Genomic DNA, 19,643 nt, shown 5'->3' on the forward strand with positions numbered 1-19,643 from the left:
AACTTGACCTCATTACAAGCCCAGTAAATACGTTTTATAATGATTTCATTATTCTCTTCATAAGTTCTTTATTGTTCATTTGGGTATTTTGAATCTTTTATAAGTAAATATGAACCACTCTGCTCTGACTGCAATGTCCCTTAATATCAGATTTTCTCCAAAGAAAGCCTCAAATTCCACCAAGGGCATGTTTTACTCTGCCTTTAAAAAAGAGGGTTAATTTTTTTCCAAATAAAATTAAATTTTTTAGTTTTATACCTTTTGTACACCCCTGTTATATTGGATTTTTTTGAAAAATTCAGTTACTTGGGAAGATTTTAAGTCACTCTGGTTATGGTAAGACGTGATTCTAGAACCTGTGCATGACAGCACAGTCTTCTCTGAATCTCCTTTGTTTCTTTGCACTTTGGTCCTAGTGCTTTTGGCATCTTGAATTCTTTATACTGTTTCTGGCACCAAGAGGTAACAGGGGCCCTCATTCAGGGAGCCCTTCACACACAGTGTTGTAGATTCTTAAAAAGACAACTGAAGAAGCCATGCTTTCTGCACAGGACAGGCGTCCCCTGCCCCCTCCTCCGTCAGGACCATCCCTCAGGGGTGTGTCCGGTGACAGGGAGAGGATTTCCTCACTGTGAGGTCAGTCAGGGGTGAGATGACGTTGATGCCTAGAGAGGGTGTTTCTGTGCAAGCGTGTGTGTCTGCGTATGTGCATGCACACGTCCATTTGCTTGTTTAAATAAAGTTTTCTTCTCTGTAGTATCGTTAAAATTCACAAGGAAAAGCAAAGCTGGTACCTAAATTTTGAAGAGCAAACCACTACAGACCCACTGGAGCCATGGATCAATGAACAAAGGGAAACTGGAAATCGTAGGACCTGAATGAATATGAAGATGTGACAGAATTCATGGGCATGCGATAAAGCAGGACTTGGAGAACAGACTTAACCAGAAAACATGAAAGCCAGAAAATAATTAGCTAAGGGCCCAAAGGAAGCCAGAAAACAGCGACAGGATAAACCCTCAAAACTAGAAGGAGGGAAATAATGACGATGAAGAGACAGACATGAATTAGGAAATAAGGAAACAGGAGCAGAGATCAAGAGAGCCACATGCTGGTCCTTGGCCTGCCTAATAAAATAGATGATCTCCAGAAAGAAGGACCAGAAATAGAGGAGAAGGCACAGTTTACTGTACTGGAAATATAAGAAAGACAAAACCACAGACACAGCAGGCATTTTAAAAACGAGCCAGAGAGTACTATGAATTACATCATTCCAGAATTGCCTACAAATGTACATATTCAATAGCTACAAAAAATATGTCATCAGAACTGACTCAAGAATAAATAGAAAACCTGAAACGTCTCATAGCTGTAAAGACTACGTGCCAATAGTTACATTTCACACAACAGAAACATCCAAATTCTTCTAACAGCAGGTTCTACCAACTGTCAAGGCATCTATAGGTCTAATTATAAGTGTAGTTCAGAGACCAGCAAGGGGGACATATATCATGAGGTCAGTGTCACTTTGATCCCAACACCAGATGAGAAGCTGAGAAAGGAAAGCTACAGGACAAGCTCACAAAATTACATGTGGAAATTCCAAGTATATTTTAGCAAATAAAATTCAATAATGTTTAAGGGGAAAATAAAGACGGTATATCGTGACTAAAATGTGTTCATTCTAGACATCCCAGGGTGGTTGAAAAATATTAAAAGATTTTAAAATGTTATGACCATGTTTAATAGTAAAGGAGAAAAAAAAGTTATCATCTCATTAGATACGGAAAAAGCATTAGATAAAGTTCTAACCCAAGCAAAACAAAAGCTCTAGTAAAAGAGGAACAGAAGAGAACTTCCCAAATCTGATAAAAAAATATCGTCCAAAAAAATACAGCAAACCTATTCTTAGTGGTGAAATATTAGAAAAACTGCCTTTAACATCGGGAGAAAACTTTACAATTCCCTTAATACACACCCTATTCAGCTTTGTGCTTCCCTAACCTGTGCAGTAAGACATGACAGAGAAGTAAAAGTAAGGATTACAATGGAAGCCGTAAAACTCATGATTCTCAGATGGTGTGAGTGTCTTCAATGAGAACAGAATCTTCCGAGAAAGTATTAATAAGAGAACACAGCAAGATTTCTAGATACACAGCACTTTAAAGGTTGCATTTATTTGCATATATGATAAGTAGCACGTGGAAAATTTTCAAAAGAAATATTCTTTTATAATAGCAAGAAAAGATGTAAGGTTACTATGAATAAATATATCAAAACCTGTGTAGATTTGTATGAAGAAAAGGGTACAGTTTTTTGGAAGCCATTCCAGAAGTCCTAACTAAATGAAAATGCGGACTCAGTGTCAGGTCTCAGCGCAGTTCTAGTCGGACCAGGAATAAAGACCGAAGACTTATTTTTATTATACCCCGTACCCCCAACCTCAGAGCTCTGGAGGTTAGTGCTGTGCTACAGCCGAGCCAGGGGACGGGGGGTGCAGATGGGGGCCATGGGTGCCGGGTGGGGTGTCAGGGAGGGGACTGGGGAGCAGGGGAGCCTGAACCAGGCGGGAGAAGGAACAGGTGGCATGAAGGCCCACCTGAGTCGCCTTCTCGTTAAGCCCCTTGGTTTGTTCTCTAAAACAGGGTGAAAAAGAGAACTGACCTGACCGGAGCCTTTAAATTGGACCCCGTGTACCTCAAGCACAGCCACCAGGACTCAGGTGAGCCACTGGCCTTTCTCTCTCCAGTCATTCCCATCAGAGCTGCAGCCATGGTACCCAGGAGCCAAGGTGAAGAGTCATGTGTACAGACTGGTCCTAGGGGGCCGGGTGCAGAGCCAGGACGAGCTGCTTCCTGGGGCGGGATGCTGATGGTGACGGTCCTGCCTCTTCTCCTCACTGTTTGGGGCAGGGTTGGGGGAGGCACCCATAGGGCCGGAGGGGCCACACGGCCCTCAGCACGGGCATGGGCACCTCCTGCACTGAGCCTTTGAAGTGATGACTGCCCTAAAAAGAGTTTGCATCGCTTAGACCAGTAGCACCCGGGGAAGAAACAGCTGGGCCAGGGGCCCGGGGAGGGAAGAGAAAATTGGGCAAGGCTGAGACAGGAACCACACACAAATGCGGATCTCTAAAAATTAAGTCTCCTAGTAAAAAAACCCAAATCTCACGGACTACTTGAGATCCTGATCAGATAAAATGCATGAGGCGACCTGCACAGACTCTCCCCCGTCCCTCTGTGCCCACCCGCTGTCATCCACGCGCTGGGGACGGTGATTTGCATGCTTGTCTGTCCCTATAGGACTCAGCCTCCGGGTGGGAGAGGGTTCTCTCCTTCTCCAGCAGGTGCCATGCCGGCCACCATGGGGTCCGGGGACCCCGGGGAGGGAAGGACAGGCCAAGTCTTTGGGTACTTCTGCCACTGTCTCGTTGAGTTTCCTTAGACAACAGTGGATGTTAGTGATGGGAGGGACACCGGAGATCACGTGACCCCACCCTCCACGTACTGAGCAGGAACTGGGCTGGATGGAAGATGAGGCAGTTTTGATGACTGTGGCAGGAGCGCTGAACAGTAGTGACACAAGTCGAGGCACAGCCCCTTCCCTCCTATGCGGACCCCAGCCCGCGCGGTCTCCACGGAAAGATCAGACCTGGGTTTTGCCCTCTTAAACTTGCCCACCGTCCCATGGGGCGCATCAGATACAAATACCCAGCCCCTGCTCAGTTGTGCTCAGAACCTAAAACTGCTCTAAAAAATAAAGTCTAGTTTTTAAAAATGGCGTTGGCATAAAGCCATGAGAAATTAGGAACCAGCTGCCAAAGCTCTTCTATTTAAAAACACATTTCATGTTTGAATAATGAAAACCACAGTCATCATGACAGTTAGCAAAATGCGGCTCTTAAACAATGAAGGAATTCTCGGGGCTTCCCGGGCAGTCCAGGGGTTAGGACCCAGCGCTTTCACTACCAGGGCCTGGATTCAATTCAATCCCCGAAGACCGGGGAGCTAGGATCCCGCAAGCCATGTGGCATGGCCAAAAAAAAAAAAAAAAAAGAAGGAATTCTTAGAATGAGTTTAAGCCATCTCAGTAAAGTTCATTGCTCCAGGAATTTTTAAAAAGTGTAATTTTATTCCACTTTTATAGAAAGGCAGTTTCTGATAGAAATATTGGCTATAGCTGTTAAAGATGAACAATCTTAGTTATTTGTACTTTTTCCCTCAAATAATCTATGAATCAACAAAAGCAATGACCCATTTTGTGTTTACCAAGTAAATCACCCAAAATCAACTTTAAACTTCTATGGCCACTGGATATAAGCGTCTATTTTATCTGGATGGATCTCACTTTCCTGCTAAGCCTGCTGTAATTTGAAATGGAATATGTTTAGAGTGTTTTTTAAAAAGATCCTTTTTTTTCAATAAAGAAATCTTGGGCTTCCCTGGTGGCGCAGTGGTTGAGAGTCCGCCTGCCGATGCAGGGGACACGGGTTCGTGGCCCGGTCCGGGAAGATCCCACATGCCGCGGAGTGGCTGGGCCCGTGAGCCATGGCCGCTGAGCCTGCTTGTCCAGAGCCTGTGCTCCGCAACGAGAGAGGACACAGCAGTGAGAGGCCCGTGTACCGCAAAAAAAAAAAAAAGAAAAAAAGAAATCTCTTCATTATTTAGCTATTAAAAAACCCACTCAGGACTGCCCACGTGGACTGCCCCTCACCCGACACCCCGCAGCTCCCCAGGTTGCAGCCCAGTCCCTCCTGTGGGTCACTGGGACGCCTCCCTCTATCACTGGGATCCAGGACCAAAGTGTCCCACGCAGGGGTCCTCCCAGGCCTCCCGATGTGAGTTCACTTTCTGCACTTACATAAGCGTGAAAGTCTCAGCTTTCTCCTTGTGCCCGGTGGTAAATTGGCATCAGATCATATACAGCCCTCATCACGCATTCACTCATGCGTGGGAAGGTGAATTTGTGGTATAAAGAGCAATTAGAATGTAAAAAAGAATCAAACTTTTGCTGGGTGTTCATCTCTGGATTCTCAGATCTTAGTCTGGGTTCTGGCGCTGAGCAAATACCCACTGGGTATTCTTCGAGTCAGTTTCATTATCTGGGATTCAAATGGCTTCACAGGGGTTACGAACTAGTTTGCATTTTAGTCTCCCCTTGTGCCAAGAGCTGTAAAGCCAAGGATGGTATGGAGGAAAGAACGCTGGACAAAGAATTTCGTAGACAGAAGTTTCTACGTTTCTAAGTTTCTTGGGCACAGAATCAGGTGGGGATTAGAAAGATGCGTTTTGGACACCTGATCCTCCAATGGCGTCCAGAGGAGGCTCGCTGTGGCTGGAGCGTCCCCGGCTTCCCAGGTCAGATCAGCTGTGGCATCCATCCATGCGTAATTCGGCACGTCCTTCTATGCTTTGCTCTCTGGAATCCCCGCCGCTCTTGAATCTGTTACCTTGGGAAGTGGCTCAAAGAGCAGTCAGCCCTGCCCTGGGTTTTATGTCTGGTTCAGGAGATGATGGAAAAGACTTGGACATGTAATCAACTAAGGTTTCTAATGATTCCTTTTTGGTTCCTTTTTCTTTCTCTTTTCCAGGGCTTATCACTGACTACAGGGTAAGTGGAGATTTGTCTCCCTGAGTCCAGGTCCGTGGTAATGCAAGATGTGAATGCAGTGCGGGGCACTGTCATGGGCTGTAGCCCCTGCAGTCTCCCGGTCCTCTCAGGATCAGGGTCCCACAAGAGGACACCCTCTAACTGGGTCCTAACTAGAGATCGGGCCTGGCAGTGGGCAGCTCTGCTGAGCCCACGGATGGCAGGTCTCAGGTTAAGAGGAAATGAAGCTGCCCGTGCTCCCTGGAAGATTCCTCTGTAAGGTGGGGCGGTCCCTCCATTGTGTGCTCAGGCTGTGTGCCAGGAGCTGGCATCCCCGGGACAGTGGGAGAGCAAAGGGTCAGAGGGCGTAAGAAGCGCTCAGACGACAGCCTCTTAACTGGCTGCTCTGGTGACAAGTCTCCTTCCCCAGGCAGGAGCCGTGTGCTGCTCTGGCAGCTGCGGTGAGCCGGGAGATGGGCTGGGAATCAAATGGCAAACAAGCCTGGGCCCCCTCTTCTCCGAACTCACGTCTGGTCGGGGGTGAGGGGAAAAGGCTGGGTGCACAGGGCACCTCTGCCCCCGGGGAATCTACCCCACTCCAGCGAGGTAGTGACAGCATTTTAGGGTGACACAAACATTTTAGGGTCGCGCGCCCCGTGGGGCAGTCCCGCACCTCCCCCCATCTGCTCACGATGGCCCCCGAGCCCAGCACCGGCCTGGCCCCCGTGTGCCCTGCACGAGCATCTCAGAGCTTTGTAAAGACAGCCTCCGGCTGCCGGACCGCTTACTCCACTGCTGTCAGCTTTGCCATCCAGGATGGGGCATGGCAGCCAGAGGGTTTGGCCTCCAGGGCCTTCAAGACCCTGGAGGACAAGGCCATGAGCCATAAAGGAAAGCAGCCCTTAGCATAGCCCTCACGGATGTGCCGTGTTGTGTCTTATTTCAGCACTGGCAGCTGCCGCTGGGCCGGAGGTTCCGCTCTTTGAAGATGTGGTTTGTTTTTAGGATGTACGGAGTCAAGGGACTGCAGGCCTATATCCGCAAGGTGAGTTTGTTTTCATTATTTATCCGGGTGACATTAGGGAGGTCTTAGACTTTAGAAAGGAAGTAAGATGTCGTCATAAACCACTATAAGGGAAAGTTCGGGCTGTTGAGAGCGGGGCATTTATAAGATGCTCAATGCACGATTCTGGGTCTTTTAGACACTTTCACGGGGACTGAAGGCTATCACTCCAGGAGACTGTCGAAGTGACAGACACTGTTAGCTGCCACTGGGGCCACCGCTGGCCCACAGGGAGGCCCAGTCCACAATGGCGGTAATGAGGATGCAGTAGGTTTTTCTCCAGAAAACTGCCAGAATGGGAGAGATTGGACTGCGTGGGCTGCATGTCCTCCGACACAGCCCCGACCAGAAGCACATGCACGACCTTGGTCTCTCGGAGTGGGTTTCAGTAACCTCTATATAACAAGCCAACAGGTGGCTGTGATGTACGCTAAACTGTGAGAACCATGGATCGACTCTAAGCCCCACGACCCTGCTTTGTTTTTTTATTTTTTATTTATTTATTTTTTTTTGCGGTACGCGGGCGTCTCACTGCTGTGACCTCTCCCGTTGCGGAGCACAGGCTCCGGACGCGCAGGCTCAGCGGCCATGGCTCACGGGCCCAGCCGCTCCGCGGCACGTGGGATCTTTCCGGACCGGGGCAGGAACCCGCGTCCCCTGCATCGGCAGGCAGACTCTCAACCACTGCGCCACCAGGGAAGCCCTGTGTTTTTAAAATTTTATTGAAGTAAAGTTCGTTTACAATGTTGTGCTAGTTTCAGGTGCACAGCAAAGTGATTCAGTTATACATATATATCTATTCTTTTTTCAGATTCTCTTCCATTATAGGTTATTACAAGATATTGAGTAGAGTTCCCTGTGCTAGACAGTAGGATCTTCTTGTTTATTTTATATAGAGTAGCGTGTATACCCTGCTTTTTTTTTTTTTTTTTAACAATCGAGGACACAGTCCAGAGGAGGCCTCCCTTAACTGGCTGCAGAAGGCCTGCCGATTTCCAGCCGGGCGCTCCCATCCGGCTGTCCTTCCTCACCTGTGGGCCCACCTTGAAGGACAGAGGTCCTCAGACATCACGGGGATGGGGCACCCTGCAGTGTCTCATTCTGGTGACAGTGCAGCTTCGGGTGTGCCCTCCCCTGTGACAGGGCACCTGGCCCCGGGCCCCTGCGGCGCCGCACACATGAGCATCCGTCTGTCTTACAAGGCTGCTCTGGAGGCCATAACGCTCCTGGAGGCTCTCCGTGGGGAAGCGAACGAGGAGGGACGTGTGCGTGAGTTCACGAGTTCTCGCCCAGCTGCTCTGGGGAAAGGAGGCAAAGCACAGGTGGTTTGATTCCAGCTGGAAGCTCAGGGGGAGCTGCGTGTGATCACATCGCTGCTTCCTGAAAAACCCTGCAAGCCTCCCTGAGAGGGACCGGCCCTGCCTTCCCAGGAGGGGACTGAGTGGCCGGAGCCGGATACACCCCGGCAGGTGGGCAGCTCCTCAGGACCCAGCTCGAGGGCACCCCTGCCAGCACAGTCTCTGGAGCCCTCTAGTTCGTCCCGGGCCCAGGGACCACTCATTCAAACGGTGTGTCTGTCCCAACACTTGGAGCGGCACGATCTCTGCTCAGACGCTCCCGGGGCCCCTGCCAGTGACCCCGCGCTGGATACCGGTGTTTAGGACGTGCTCCCTGTGTGCCGAGACCCGGGCCAGCTGGCTCTCAGATCACATACTGCGTGAAGCAGCTTTTGGTTTCTGTAAACATCGAGACGTTTAGTAAGGGGGTGGGTTCAAGGAGAGCAGGCAGCCCTGGACGGATGAGGTTCTCACCTCCTGTGGCAGGTCCTGCGGCCTAACAAACAGCGGCAGACCTGGAGCTCTGGTATCAGAATCAGCTTCGGTCTGCTGGTCTGCAGAATGGGCGTGACTGCGGTGTCACTCCCTGTGTCGTGGGTCAGCTCGACAGCTGGCTGGTGAAGCGCTCAGCTGGCCAGCCAACGTCGGCCGCTGTTTCTCTTCTGGAAAGTTTAAATCCCCCTTGACAGCATTTATCCTAAAATTACAAAAGATTCTTTGGTGGGATGAAAAGGCTCCCCTGAGCAGAAGATGACAGGGGGTGTTTCTCTGAAGACTTCCGCCCTTTTCTCCTGGCAGCCAGTTTCTCAAGCTGCACGGGGAAAGCTGGGAGTGGGTGACATCAGTGCTGCAGAAAATGCCTACAGCTTATGAATGAATCATATTCCACGTGTGGTCTGATATGGTTTTCTAGGTGGCTAAGCTCTGAACCAAGCGGTGATGAGAAACTCAGACAGATGTCCCTTCCCTTTGCAGCACGTCCAGCTGTCCCACGAATTCGAGGCCTTGGTGCGCCAGGATCCCCGCTTTGAAATCTGTGCGGAAGTCACTCTGGGGCTGGTCTGTTTCCGGCTAAAGGTACGTCTAAGTCGACTTAGTTGTCTGAATTTTCTTTGAGTAGGACAGAGAGGAAACTCTCATTCGTTATGTCCATGCTCCAAAACCCGCCCGAGCTCCCCAGAGACCGTGGATTCCCCCCGAATTTTCCAGCCTGCTGTTCCCACCTCCCTGCCGGGACACCTACTCTTCTCACTGGTGCTCAGACTTCTTGCCTGTGTAGACCCGGCCCAAGGATGCTTGCCATCTTCTCTATCCATCCATCCCTGCCACTGGAACCCTCCAAGGACTGACCCACCCACAGGCTCACTGGTCCTAGCATGGTCCCCAGACAAGCATGGGCATCACCTGGGAGCCTGTGAGAAGCCAGTCTCGGGCCCACCCGGGACCCGCTGACCCCTACATGGCCCTCAGGCTGCTGGTGCTTATACAGGGGCTGGAGGACTGCTGGTCCCTGGGGCTTTGTAATTCTGCTGCCTGAGGGCCTCAGCCACCTTTGCTGGGAATCATGACCACATTGCTCCGAAGACCCCAAGAGGAGCTGCACGCACAGGCCCCTTAGTAACCTGCCCTGTGTGAAGGATGCCGGGTTGGGGCCTAACGCCCTGCCTGCTCTCCGGCTAGCTTTCTGTTTGCAGAGTTGACGCCACCCACAGGCCTTCTTGTCCGAGTCCACAGAGGGCAGCAGGAGAAGGAACCACGGGCTCAGTCGCCTTGGCAAGGTGCTGCCCCTCCAAACGTGGCCCTTCGCTCCCCCTTCCTTTCCCCTCAGCGATTCTTGGGGCTTTGAATGCTGGCAGGAACCAGCCATGGAAAAGCCTGGAAGCAGGAGAGAGAGAGCAGAGTCCTGACACAAGAGCTGGCAGGGAGACGTGAGGTCCCTGCAGCGCGTCACTCAGAGACACCTGAGCACAGGTGTGCAGAGGCTGGCGCAGGGTCCCCGGGGTGACCGGATGGGGCAGTTCCGTCCGCGCTGGCATTGGGGGCAAGTGTGCTTTGACTTGCTAGCCATCAATCAGTTGTTTTTGCTTCTAGTGCCAGTGTTCCTGTAGGATTTAAATTCTTTAATTTTTAGCCGTTTTGTTGAGATACAATCCACGTGACATACACTTTGTCCATACAAAGTATACATTTCAATGATTTTTAGACTATCCACGGGATTGCACAGCCTTCACAACAAGCTAACTTCAGAACATCTTCATTTTCCCCCAAAGAGAGCCCACACCCACCAGCAGCCACCCCAGCCTCCATCCTTCGGTCCACGGACCCGTTTCCTGTCCCTATGCATCTGTTGGCTCTGGACAGTCATATCCACGGGATCGTCAATATGCTGTCTTTTGTGAATGGCTTATTTCACTGAGCGAAATGTTGTCAAAGTCAAGACTTTTATTTTCTCCTGCTCATTTACAAGGGTACCGAAGCCACCTGTGTGTGCCCTTCCCACTCTTCTCCTGGGCAGCATGGTGTGCCCTCCCGCCCAGGGGCTTTTCAGAAAGCGAAATATGTCTTTTGTGAAACTTGTTACTTCCATTCCACGGATCCAGTTTTCTTCTCAGGGAGGAAGTTATCCAGGCGTCCTGGCTCACTTTTCTGTCCCCCACATCTGCTATCTCATTATTCTATTCTTTGCCCTGTGGCTGCCCATTCTGGATGTCAAGTCCTGTCCATCATCCATGGCTCAACGTGTGCGTGGTCTTTATCTGACCTGAAGTGGATAAGCTGTTGCCATGGCATCAATTTCCTTCCCCCGCCTCCTCTCAGCCAGCCTCCCTGATCCCACTCTGCACCTGCTCAGTCCGTCTTTGCCGTTACTTCTGTTGTTACATCTCAGACGGATTTCTCTGCTGGGCTCTTTGCCTCTAGCTCGTAGAAAATATATCTTGTCCAATCCATTAGAAAATGGCAAGCAAATTTTTCCCACGTGACTTGCTTTTACTTCCTACATACGTAATTTTCAGGTGTTTGCTCTCCTGTGAAGACTTCCTGGTGAAATTCCATCCTTTTGTACCACCTTCTCATCCTCATCCTCGAGCAGGTCCGGCTCTGTCTGGACCCGGTGCATGTCAGCAGTTTCTGAGTGGCCTTTGGCTCATGCACTGTCCATGGGGCATCAGCCGGAGTCCTGTGCAGGCCATCATCCAGCGGCCTGGAGGCCCTGCACGGACACGAGGCCGGTGTCTGGCATCCGGGCGACCAGGGCGCTTCCCTTCCCACAATCCTCCCTGCCCTTGAGATGAAGCAAGAACAGGAACAGTGTAACCCACTGAGGGTCACATGACCCAGGACTCGGCCCCACTTCCAGGCCCTTCTGCAGCAACTATAAGGCACGTGGGGGTGGAGTCACTGCCTGGGAACAGAATGGAGACCGAGAGTGCTGGGGGCAGCTATGAGGGACAACGGGACTGACCAGGCAGGAGAGGGAAGGCTCCCAGGTCTGTGTGACACACGCCTCCCATCTGGTCCAGTTAGTGTGAGGCGTGGGCCCCCCGTCTCCCTGCCCAAGGCTGCTGGGCTGCTCCTTTCCAGAGGGAGGTCCACCAGTGGTCCCTTGGTCCATAGTTCATGGACAGTTTTCCCAGATCCTAGCAAGCAGTTGGCTATTACGCTTCATTTTCTATACAGGTAAGTCCCCTACATAGGAACAAGTTCTGTTCAGAGAGCACATTCGTAAGTCCAATTTGACCGTAAGTCCAACGAAGTTAGCCTAGGTACCCAACTAACACAGCTGGCTGTATACCACTGCTCTTAGGCTTGCTTGCAGACATCCTGGGCTTGAAGTAAAGATACTGTACTACTGTACACTGGACAGTACTGTACAGTAAAGTACACAGACGCACAACCACTTGTAGAGGACGCACGCATTTGATGACGTACGTGAGACACGTGAGCTAACTTACGTGATTGGACGTGCACGTTTGCATCTTTGCAAGTTCGTATGTAGGGGACTGACTGCATTGTTGAGAATTCTTCTGAAGCTTTCTCTTCACTGGTGCCGTTAAACAGTTCTGCTCTTTAAGCTCATGAATTTGTAGATAACATGTCTAGGAATCTTCATTTTTCTTTAAAAACCTGGATCACGGAAGGCTCACCTTTTGACAGCACACTAGAACATGAAGAAGTTGTCTTGTGGGAGGGCTGCCATCTTTCAGGGCCACGTCATGATTACTTAGTTGAATTTTCTACCATTGCAGGTGAAAGGCCAGTGGTGAGGTGACTCCCTCACTGATCTGGGGCTGTGTCACCCAACGCGGGCCTCACTTGGTGGTGAGTGTTTGGGTCCCCGCAGATCTGAGCACTGCCCCTCTCTCTCCATCCCTGCAGGGCTCCAACAGACTGAACGAAGCTCTTCTGGAGAGAATAAACAGTGCCAAGAAAATCCACTTGGTTCCCTGTCACCTGAGAGACCAGTTCGTGCTGCGTTTTGCTATCTGCTCACGCACGGTGGAGTCGGCCCACGTGCAGCTGGCCTGGGAGCACATCCGAGGGCTGGCGACCGACCTGCTGGGAGCACAGAAGGAGGAAAAAGGCGGGTAAGCCGTGCTGCGGGGGCCAGATTTCCTCCACCATATAAAGAGGGGGCTAAACCCAGGCCCTATCGGGACTTCCCCGGTGCTCCAGCGGTTAGGACTCCACACTTCCAATTCAGTGGGCACGGGTTCGATCCCTGGTTGGGGAACTAAGAACCCGCGTGCTACACAGCGCGGCCAAAAACTAAATAAAATAAAATAAAATACTCTGCATTAAAAAAGAAAAAAACAACAACCAGGCCCTGTCTGGTCCGGAGAAGTGGAAGGAACATAGCCTGTAGTGAAGCTTTAGTAACTCTGATAGATTTCTGCTTTGTATTCTTTTATTCGAGGCCGTCAATCACATATGCCTATGATTTCCCCTCAGCTTTCTTCAGTTTGCATTGAGGCAACTTACTATCACAACAAGCTTATACATTAAACTGGCAAACGGTAGATAACTGAAAATGAATGAAAACATTCAAAAAGGAATTTGACATGACTGCTGGCTAGGACCAAATTAATGATGGTTCAGAGAAAGGAAATGTCTAGAATACTGGGCATCAGTTACAGGAACCCTGAAGACAGCGGGCAGGCGACTTCTAAGGAAAATATCTGCACAAAGGCAGTGTTGGCAACAGGTTGGAATGATGTCTATTGAACCATAAGAGTCTTCAGAGCCTCGGCATTAAGCTATCTTAGGAATCATTCCACTAGAGTTTGTCCACCGTCTCGCTTTCTGTCTTTTTGCCTTTCGCCCCACTTGGAGGAGGCAGGTGGTGGGAACTTCTGCTTCTCTTTCTCTCTCTTCCTGCTCACTGCCCATCTGTCGTCACCCACGGGGGATGCAGAACTTCAGTGTGCAATGGGATTAGTCTACTGACTGCATACAACTTGATCTTCTGGGCTCTTAATTTTAACTGCGAATATCTGAGATACTACAGTGCTCAAAAAAATCAAAAGCTAAATACTGTTACATTTATGTGAGAGGTCCATCCAGGCTTCTGACCTGTGAGGTCAGAGACCCACCTCCTCTGTCAGGACAGGTCCTGAAACACCAGGTCCTCCTCCTGGCTCGGCAAAGCCCTTTCCTAAAGGTCGGATGCTCGTAAGCTGAGGGGCCACCCTTCCCAGAGCAATGCCACAGTTATAGCTTGAGCAGCTCTGAAAGGTGTTGGGGAGAGGCCCATAGTTCCAGATTATTCCACTCCTCCGCAATAAGCATGAGTGTGTGTGGTGGGTGTGTGTGTGGGGGGGAGGGGAATAAGATATATTCAAAACAAAATTGCATCAGGCAAACGCTGCAGAGGAACATTTCTGCAGCCCTCTCTTTGTGTATCTCATCATATCTTATTCCCATATGCCCCAAACAACACAGAAAGAGACTGTAACTCAGAAAAATGATCAGAAACAGAGGCACATTTCCAACAGAAGTCACAATTACTGTGGAGTCATTATACTTGCTATGAATTGCAAAGCTAAAAACGAAAGGATTTAATTTTTTAAAAATGTAGGATACAATAGTAAATCGCCATGCATGTATGTTGTTTTGGTCAGATTAATTAGAGTGATGAAAATCTTAGTACCTTGGTTTTACTTGTGCTTATGTAAGGCTATGTCAAATCCACTGGTCACAGTTCTGAGAGAAAGAAGGGACTATTTCTATTTGACAAAAGGTAGGAAATTGGACCAAGATTCTAGTTGACATTAATAAAATTTATCATAGAGAAGCCAGATTGGCAATAAAAACTCATTTCTTCCAGTTCAAACTCTTTTCCATTGTACAGTTGGAGAAAGAGTATACTCCTTCTCTGTGTTCAAATGAGGAGTATACAAAGTTCTAATTTTTACATTTTGTGTGTGTGTGTGTGTGTGCAATTACACTATTTTATTTAGTATTTTAAAATTAGGTGTTATTTGCTTCATTGTTAAAGGTACAAGCTCGGAGAAAACGAAAAAGATGATAATGAGTATTTTGGCCAAGTTTACCCACAGTAGCCTGATTCAATCAACCAGTCGGTTGAATCCTTTAAAAATCACTTTTTAAATGTGATATATAACCTATTATATATATATTACTTTATTACAGCATGATCAAACTAATCTATTCAATCATTTAGCCAACAGGCATCCATTCTGCCAGGAACTGTGCAAAATCTGGGGGAAATAAAGATGAATAAGAGTCTGATGGAGATGGAGATGGTCGCAGTAACCACTGCTACAGCTTTGATGAATGCAGTGACAAACGCCTTCTCTCCACGTCCTCTGGACACAGTCTAAGCTGTTCTCTCATTTAGCAGCCTGTCCTCTTCTAGCAGTACATTATACAATGCCTAAAAGAGACATAAGCACATATTAAGAGCTCAGTAAACAATTAAAAGTATTTAACTTAATTTTCGTTTTGTTTTGTGTTATGTACCATGCTAAGTCTTCCAGATGTTTATTGCATGTAATCAGTGTTGTACTGGTAAAAGCCTCTTCCCGGGGGAAGAAAGCCTGATTTGTAGTGTTTGCCGATCTCAGTGGCAGAAGTGATTTTTGCATTTTTTGAATACAGCCATATATTCATGTTCTTTTTTTTCCCTGTAGAGATCAAAACCTGAAGTGATCTGAATACTGGAATGAGAGGAAAAGATGTATCATCCCAGCTCCATGGAACCAAGTCTGAATGTGGCCCATGCTTCTTTCTCCAAAGTTATCCAGAAAGAACCTCGTGATTACACCTTTTCAGCCTCTCATCAATGAAGAAATATTTGCTATAAGTTAACCCCAGTGGATATAGCTTTTATTCATTATTTGGCTGTGACTTTTGTTGATTAAAAAATCGTCAGTTTCTGTGCCCCTGAAGTTGTCAGTGGTGGTAAAGGCTTATTGAAATATTTTCCGGCGCGATCTATAATTATGGGACTTGAGATTATATCCATGGTCTTTAAATTGTTCTGTCATGTGACTTAATGCTTAATAAACAACGTGAAGTGTAACGGTAATTGTGTCTGGTAAGCATCCTGTTCTACATTGTAGCAAATTGAGCGGCATTCTTGGATATTTTTAAACGGTATTCATTTAGTCAGCAAGTGTTTATGGAGTGCCTAGTATATGTCAGGCACTCCTCCTGATGCAATAACAATACACAAGTTTATTTGGAGATGACTCCAACTTCTAAAGAAATGAATTCAGAACCAAGACACAGCCAGAGACCAAGTGTGATGGGAAAGGCTTCTGGAGCCTTGGTTTCTTCATCTGATCAGTCCACCTGCCCTGTGGTATCATGACTAATAAACACCTGAAGATGCTCTTTACACATAAATACCAAGAAAATGCAGTTTTTATCCAAATAACCAATCTTTATGTGAAATCATTTTTGTTCTTAGAAATGTGTATTTTAATCCCAAGACTAGTTCTTGTCATTTGGAAACTACAGAATTATCAAAAACACTCTCAGAATGCGTCCTTGGATTATTAATGTGGATATGTGAATTTCAAAGACCTCTGTTATCTCTGTGATGTAATGATCTGTTTTTCGGAAATCTGGAAATATGTCAGATGCCATGTGGTCCCCATCTCATTTGGTCAGGTGGTTTGTTCTCTACCCATCAGTGGAGCAGACCTGACCTCCAGCACGGTGCAGGGATGTGGGACGGGCCACTGGGACCCACTGGGGCCACCGCATTAGGAGCTGTAGGAGGCCGAGTGATCAGGTCACTGCGTCAGGGCTGAGGTGCCTACCTCAGGTTGTCTGCACCTGAGTGTGCTCTTGAGTTGAGGTCGCCACAGGGCCCCCAGATGGGGCCACAGAGTCACCCATGCAGCCCTCGGCCTTTTGGAGCAGCTCCACCCAGCCCATCCACAAATGCACTTTGTGATGACTGAGATTTAGTTCGAGGCAGGAGACCAGGCGGCAGACGACACTAGGTTTGCTGCTGGGAGATGTGCACAGACAGGGGCCAGGAAGTTAGTTGAATGATGAAGAGCCCCCCTCTGAACGGGCTGGATTACTTTGTCGGGGATTCTCAGACATCCGCTCAGGTGTAGACCCAGCAGGGAGAGAAGCTTGCCCGACTTCTGGCTCATTTCTAGGTAACTCATGACAATTCACCCCACCTCCACACCTCTCTAGGCATCTCCATAACATAGCGATCAGACCCCAAACCACTCAGCCTAGAAACAGGAGGACATACTTCCCCCCAGTTTATTTAACACACATCCTCCTGCCATGTGCTCTATGCCAGGCACCGTTGTAAATATTTGTAATATTAACTTATTTAATACTTATTTTAAGGCCCTCAACTATTATTCCCATTTTATAGATGAGGAAACTGAGACATCAAGAGGCCTAGTGACTTGTCCGCATGAGGACTGGAATGCGGCACCCTTCCCCATCCCCCTCTGCTGTCAAGTGTGCTGTCTGCTCCCTGGGATGAGCCTTTTCTCAGGATAACTGGCAGTGAGGACATTCACTTCCTTCTGGGAGAAGCCCGCCTTCGCCTCCCAGGGTAGAGTCCTGGACCCTGACCCTAACCAGACAATCCCCAAATAGCCCAATGGCGGGAAGTGTTTGAGGGTCTGAATTACACAGCCCAATCCATCTGTACAGCATCTTCATCTAAACCTATATTCAATCTAGTGTCACGATGTAGCACACAGACCACCACTGGTACTGGAACCAGATAGCATCTCCCGATAACGGGCACCTCCAGTTAGTGCTGGGAAAATCCCAGATCAATCTGGACACAACTAACCTCTTGATACCAACAAAACAGTTTTTACTTATGACACTTCTGACACCAAATGAAAGGGTTTTCCCTCCTGGCACCAAAGACATGGAGTCTTTTCTAACATCACTTCTCCATCTGTCTGACAGCACCTGCCTGGAGTGAGTGTCGTACTGCACACGTTAAAGGCTTGGTCCCACAAGACACTCTCACCTCACCACAAGCCCGGGACCCCCTGTACTCCTGACTGACTCGCTATAGACTGGGGGTTTCCATCATGCCCTCATCAGGGTCTACAATTGGCCAGAACAGATCACAGAACTCAGGAAGTCACTTTGCTTACGTTTACCAGTTTATTATGAAGGATACAACTCAGGAACAGCCAGAAAGAAGAGAGGCATAGGGCAGGGCTTTGGGAGGGGGTGGGGAGCTCCCATGCCCTCCCAGAGGGCACACTCTCCAAGCAGCCTGATGTGCTCACCAACCTGTGCTCCAAACCCTGTCGATTAGGGATGTTTATGGGGGTTCCAGTAAATCACTGGTTGATTAAATCATTGGCCATTGTGATTCACTCAGTCTCTGGCCCCTCTCCCCTGCTCCAAGGTTGGGGCTGGGATGGGGCTAAATGTTCCAACCCTCTCACCATCCTTACCCTCTCTAGGGACCTGCCAAGAGTAGCCTCCTTAGAACAAAAGAGGTTCCTGTTACCCACAGATCCCAAGGGATTTAGGAGCTCTGTGTCAGGAACCGGGACACAGACCAAATACATAGTTCTTATAGTATCAGACCTAAGGGATCTCCTGGAATCATATGCGTCCTCCCTGACGTGCAGCAAACAGCCAAACTTCCTGAAACCAGAGACTGGCAGGCGGCTGACTCCATGCCAGTCACAAGAGGAATCTGTAGAACAGCCCAGATAAAATGGAGAAGCAGGAATATTACTCAGCCATAAAAAAGGATGAAATAATGCCATTTGCTGCAACATGGATGGACCTAGAGATCACCATACCGAGTGAAGTAAGTCAGACAGAGAAAGACAAACATCGTATGATATCACTTATATGTGGAATCTAGAAAGATGATACAAATGGACTTATTCACAAAACAGAAACAGACTCACAGACTTCCAAAACAAACGTGTGGTTAACAAAGGGTAAAAGTGGGGGTGGGGGGAGGATAAATTACGAGTTTGGGATTAACACACACCCACTAGTATAGATAAAGTAGATAACCAACAAGCACCCATGGTACAGCACAGGGAACTCTATTCAATACTCTGTAATAACCTATATGGGAAAAGGATCTGAAAAAGAATATAACTTAACATAACTGAATCACTGTGCTGTACACCTGAAAGTAACACAACATTGTACATCAACTATACCCCAATATAAAATAAGAATTCAATTAAAAAATAATAAATTTTAAAAAGGAGAGGCAGTTTGTCACTGGGTGGCCCCCTGATCATCACACGGGAAACAGAGGAAGCCCCCAGAAGAAGCGGGTATCAATCATCTGACTTCACACCTGTGCCCCTTAACCTGGGAGTCCAACAGACTCAGCAAATTAGCAACAAATATTGCTGATCTTTTCTTCAGAAAGCCTGTTTTTGAGGCAAGGAATGGAAATTGCCCGATGACTTTTTGAGCTAAGGATTGTTTTATTGCTTCTCTGAATCATGTAAATCCCTAAATATCAAATCCTTTTTGCTTTTTTTTTTTTTACTGAATTTGATATTGAAATCTATTTCTTCAGTATCATCACCTATTCTTGTAATAAGTAATAGAAAAAATTAATAAGAAAGCAGTAAGAGTAATTTGCTTGCACAAACTGGATAAATTTGGAACTACCACTTCAGGGACAGTTGAGTGTGATACAGGCAGAGATGCAAATTGGATGGATCCCAAAACACCCAGAAGGTTGAAGTCAAATCCAGACCCCGCCACAGGTAAGTGATGGCAATATCCCCAGGTGTCACAGAGGAACCAAGTCACATGAGGAGGGTTAAAACGCAGGATGTCTACTGGGAAAGACACAGAGAGGCCTTACTTGGTAGCTGTCTTCAAATTTTACACCCACTCTGACTTGAAGGGACTTTGTGCCTCCAAAGAGCAAGTGGTACAGAGGGAGACAGATTTTTCCAACGTGAAAATCAGCCAGTCGTCAAACAGAATGTGTTTTCTTACAGGGCAGTAAATTCTCCACCACTGTGGGTGTTCATTGGTGACAGGAAAGTCAACGGTTGAGAAATGGTGCAGGAAACATCTCCAAGGGACTGAAACCTACAGTACATGACCATTAAGCTCTCTTCTGTATCTGAGATTCCAACAGTCTATGAAAATAAGAGAATCTGACTAAATTACAAAGCAGAAACACCACC

General features: G+C 48.0%; 1 protein-coding gene across 1 annotated transcript in view; it reads left to right on the top strand.

The window, feature by feature from the left end:
- The window catches only part of DDC (dopa decarboxylase), a 56,514-nt gene extending 41,196 nt beyond the window's left edge, over positions 1–15,318 (top strand). Inside the window, exons 9-14 of the mRNA XM_060157519.1 lie at positions 2,646–2,722; positions 5,591–5,610; positions 6,536–6,634; positions 8,965–9,066; positions 12,367–12,575; positions 15,141–15,318. Coding sequence (XP_060013502.1) covers positions 2,646–2,722; positions 5,591–5,610; positions 6,536–6,634; positions 8,965–9,066; positions 12,367–12,575; positions 15,141–15,159 — 526 coding nt within the window. The 3' untranslated portion in view covers positions 15,160–15,318. The remainder of the gene's footprint in view (positions 1–2,645; positions 2,723–5,590; positions 5,611–6,535; positions 6,635–8,964; positions 9,067–12,366; positions 12,576–15,140) is intronic.
- The last annotated feature ends 4,325 nt before the right edge of the window (positions 15,319–19,643 follow it).

The sequence above is a fragment of the Lagenorhynchus albirostris genome, chromosome 8 (assembly GCF_949774975.1).
Source record: "Lagenorhynchus albirostris chromosome 8, mLagAlb1.1, whole genome shotgun sequence".
Classification (NCBI taxonomy): domain Eukaryota; kingdom Metazoa; phylum Chordata; class Mammalia; order Artiodactyla; family Delphinidae; genus Lagenorhynchus; species Lagenorhynchus albirostris.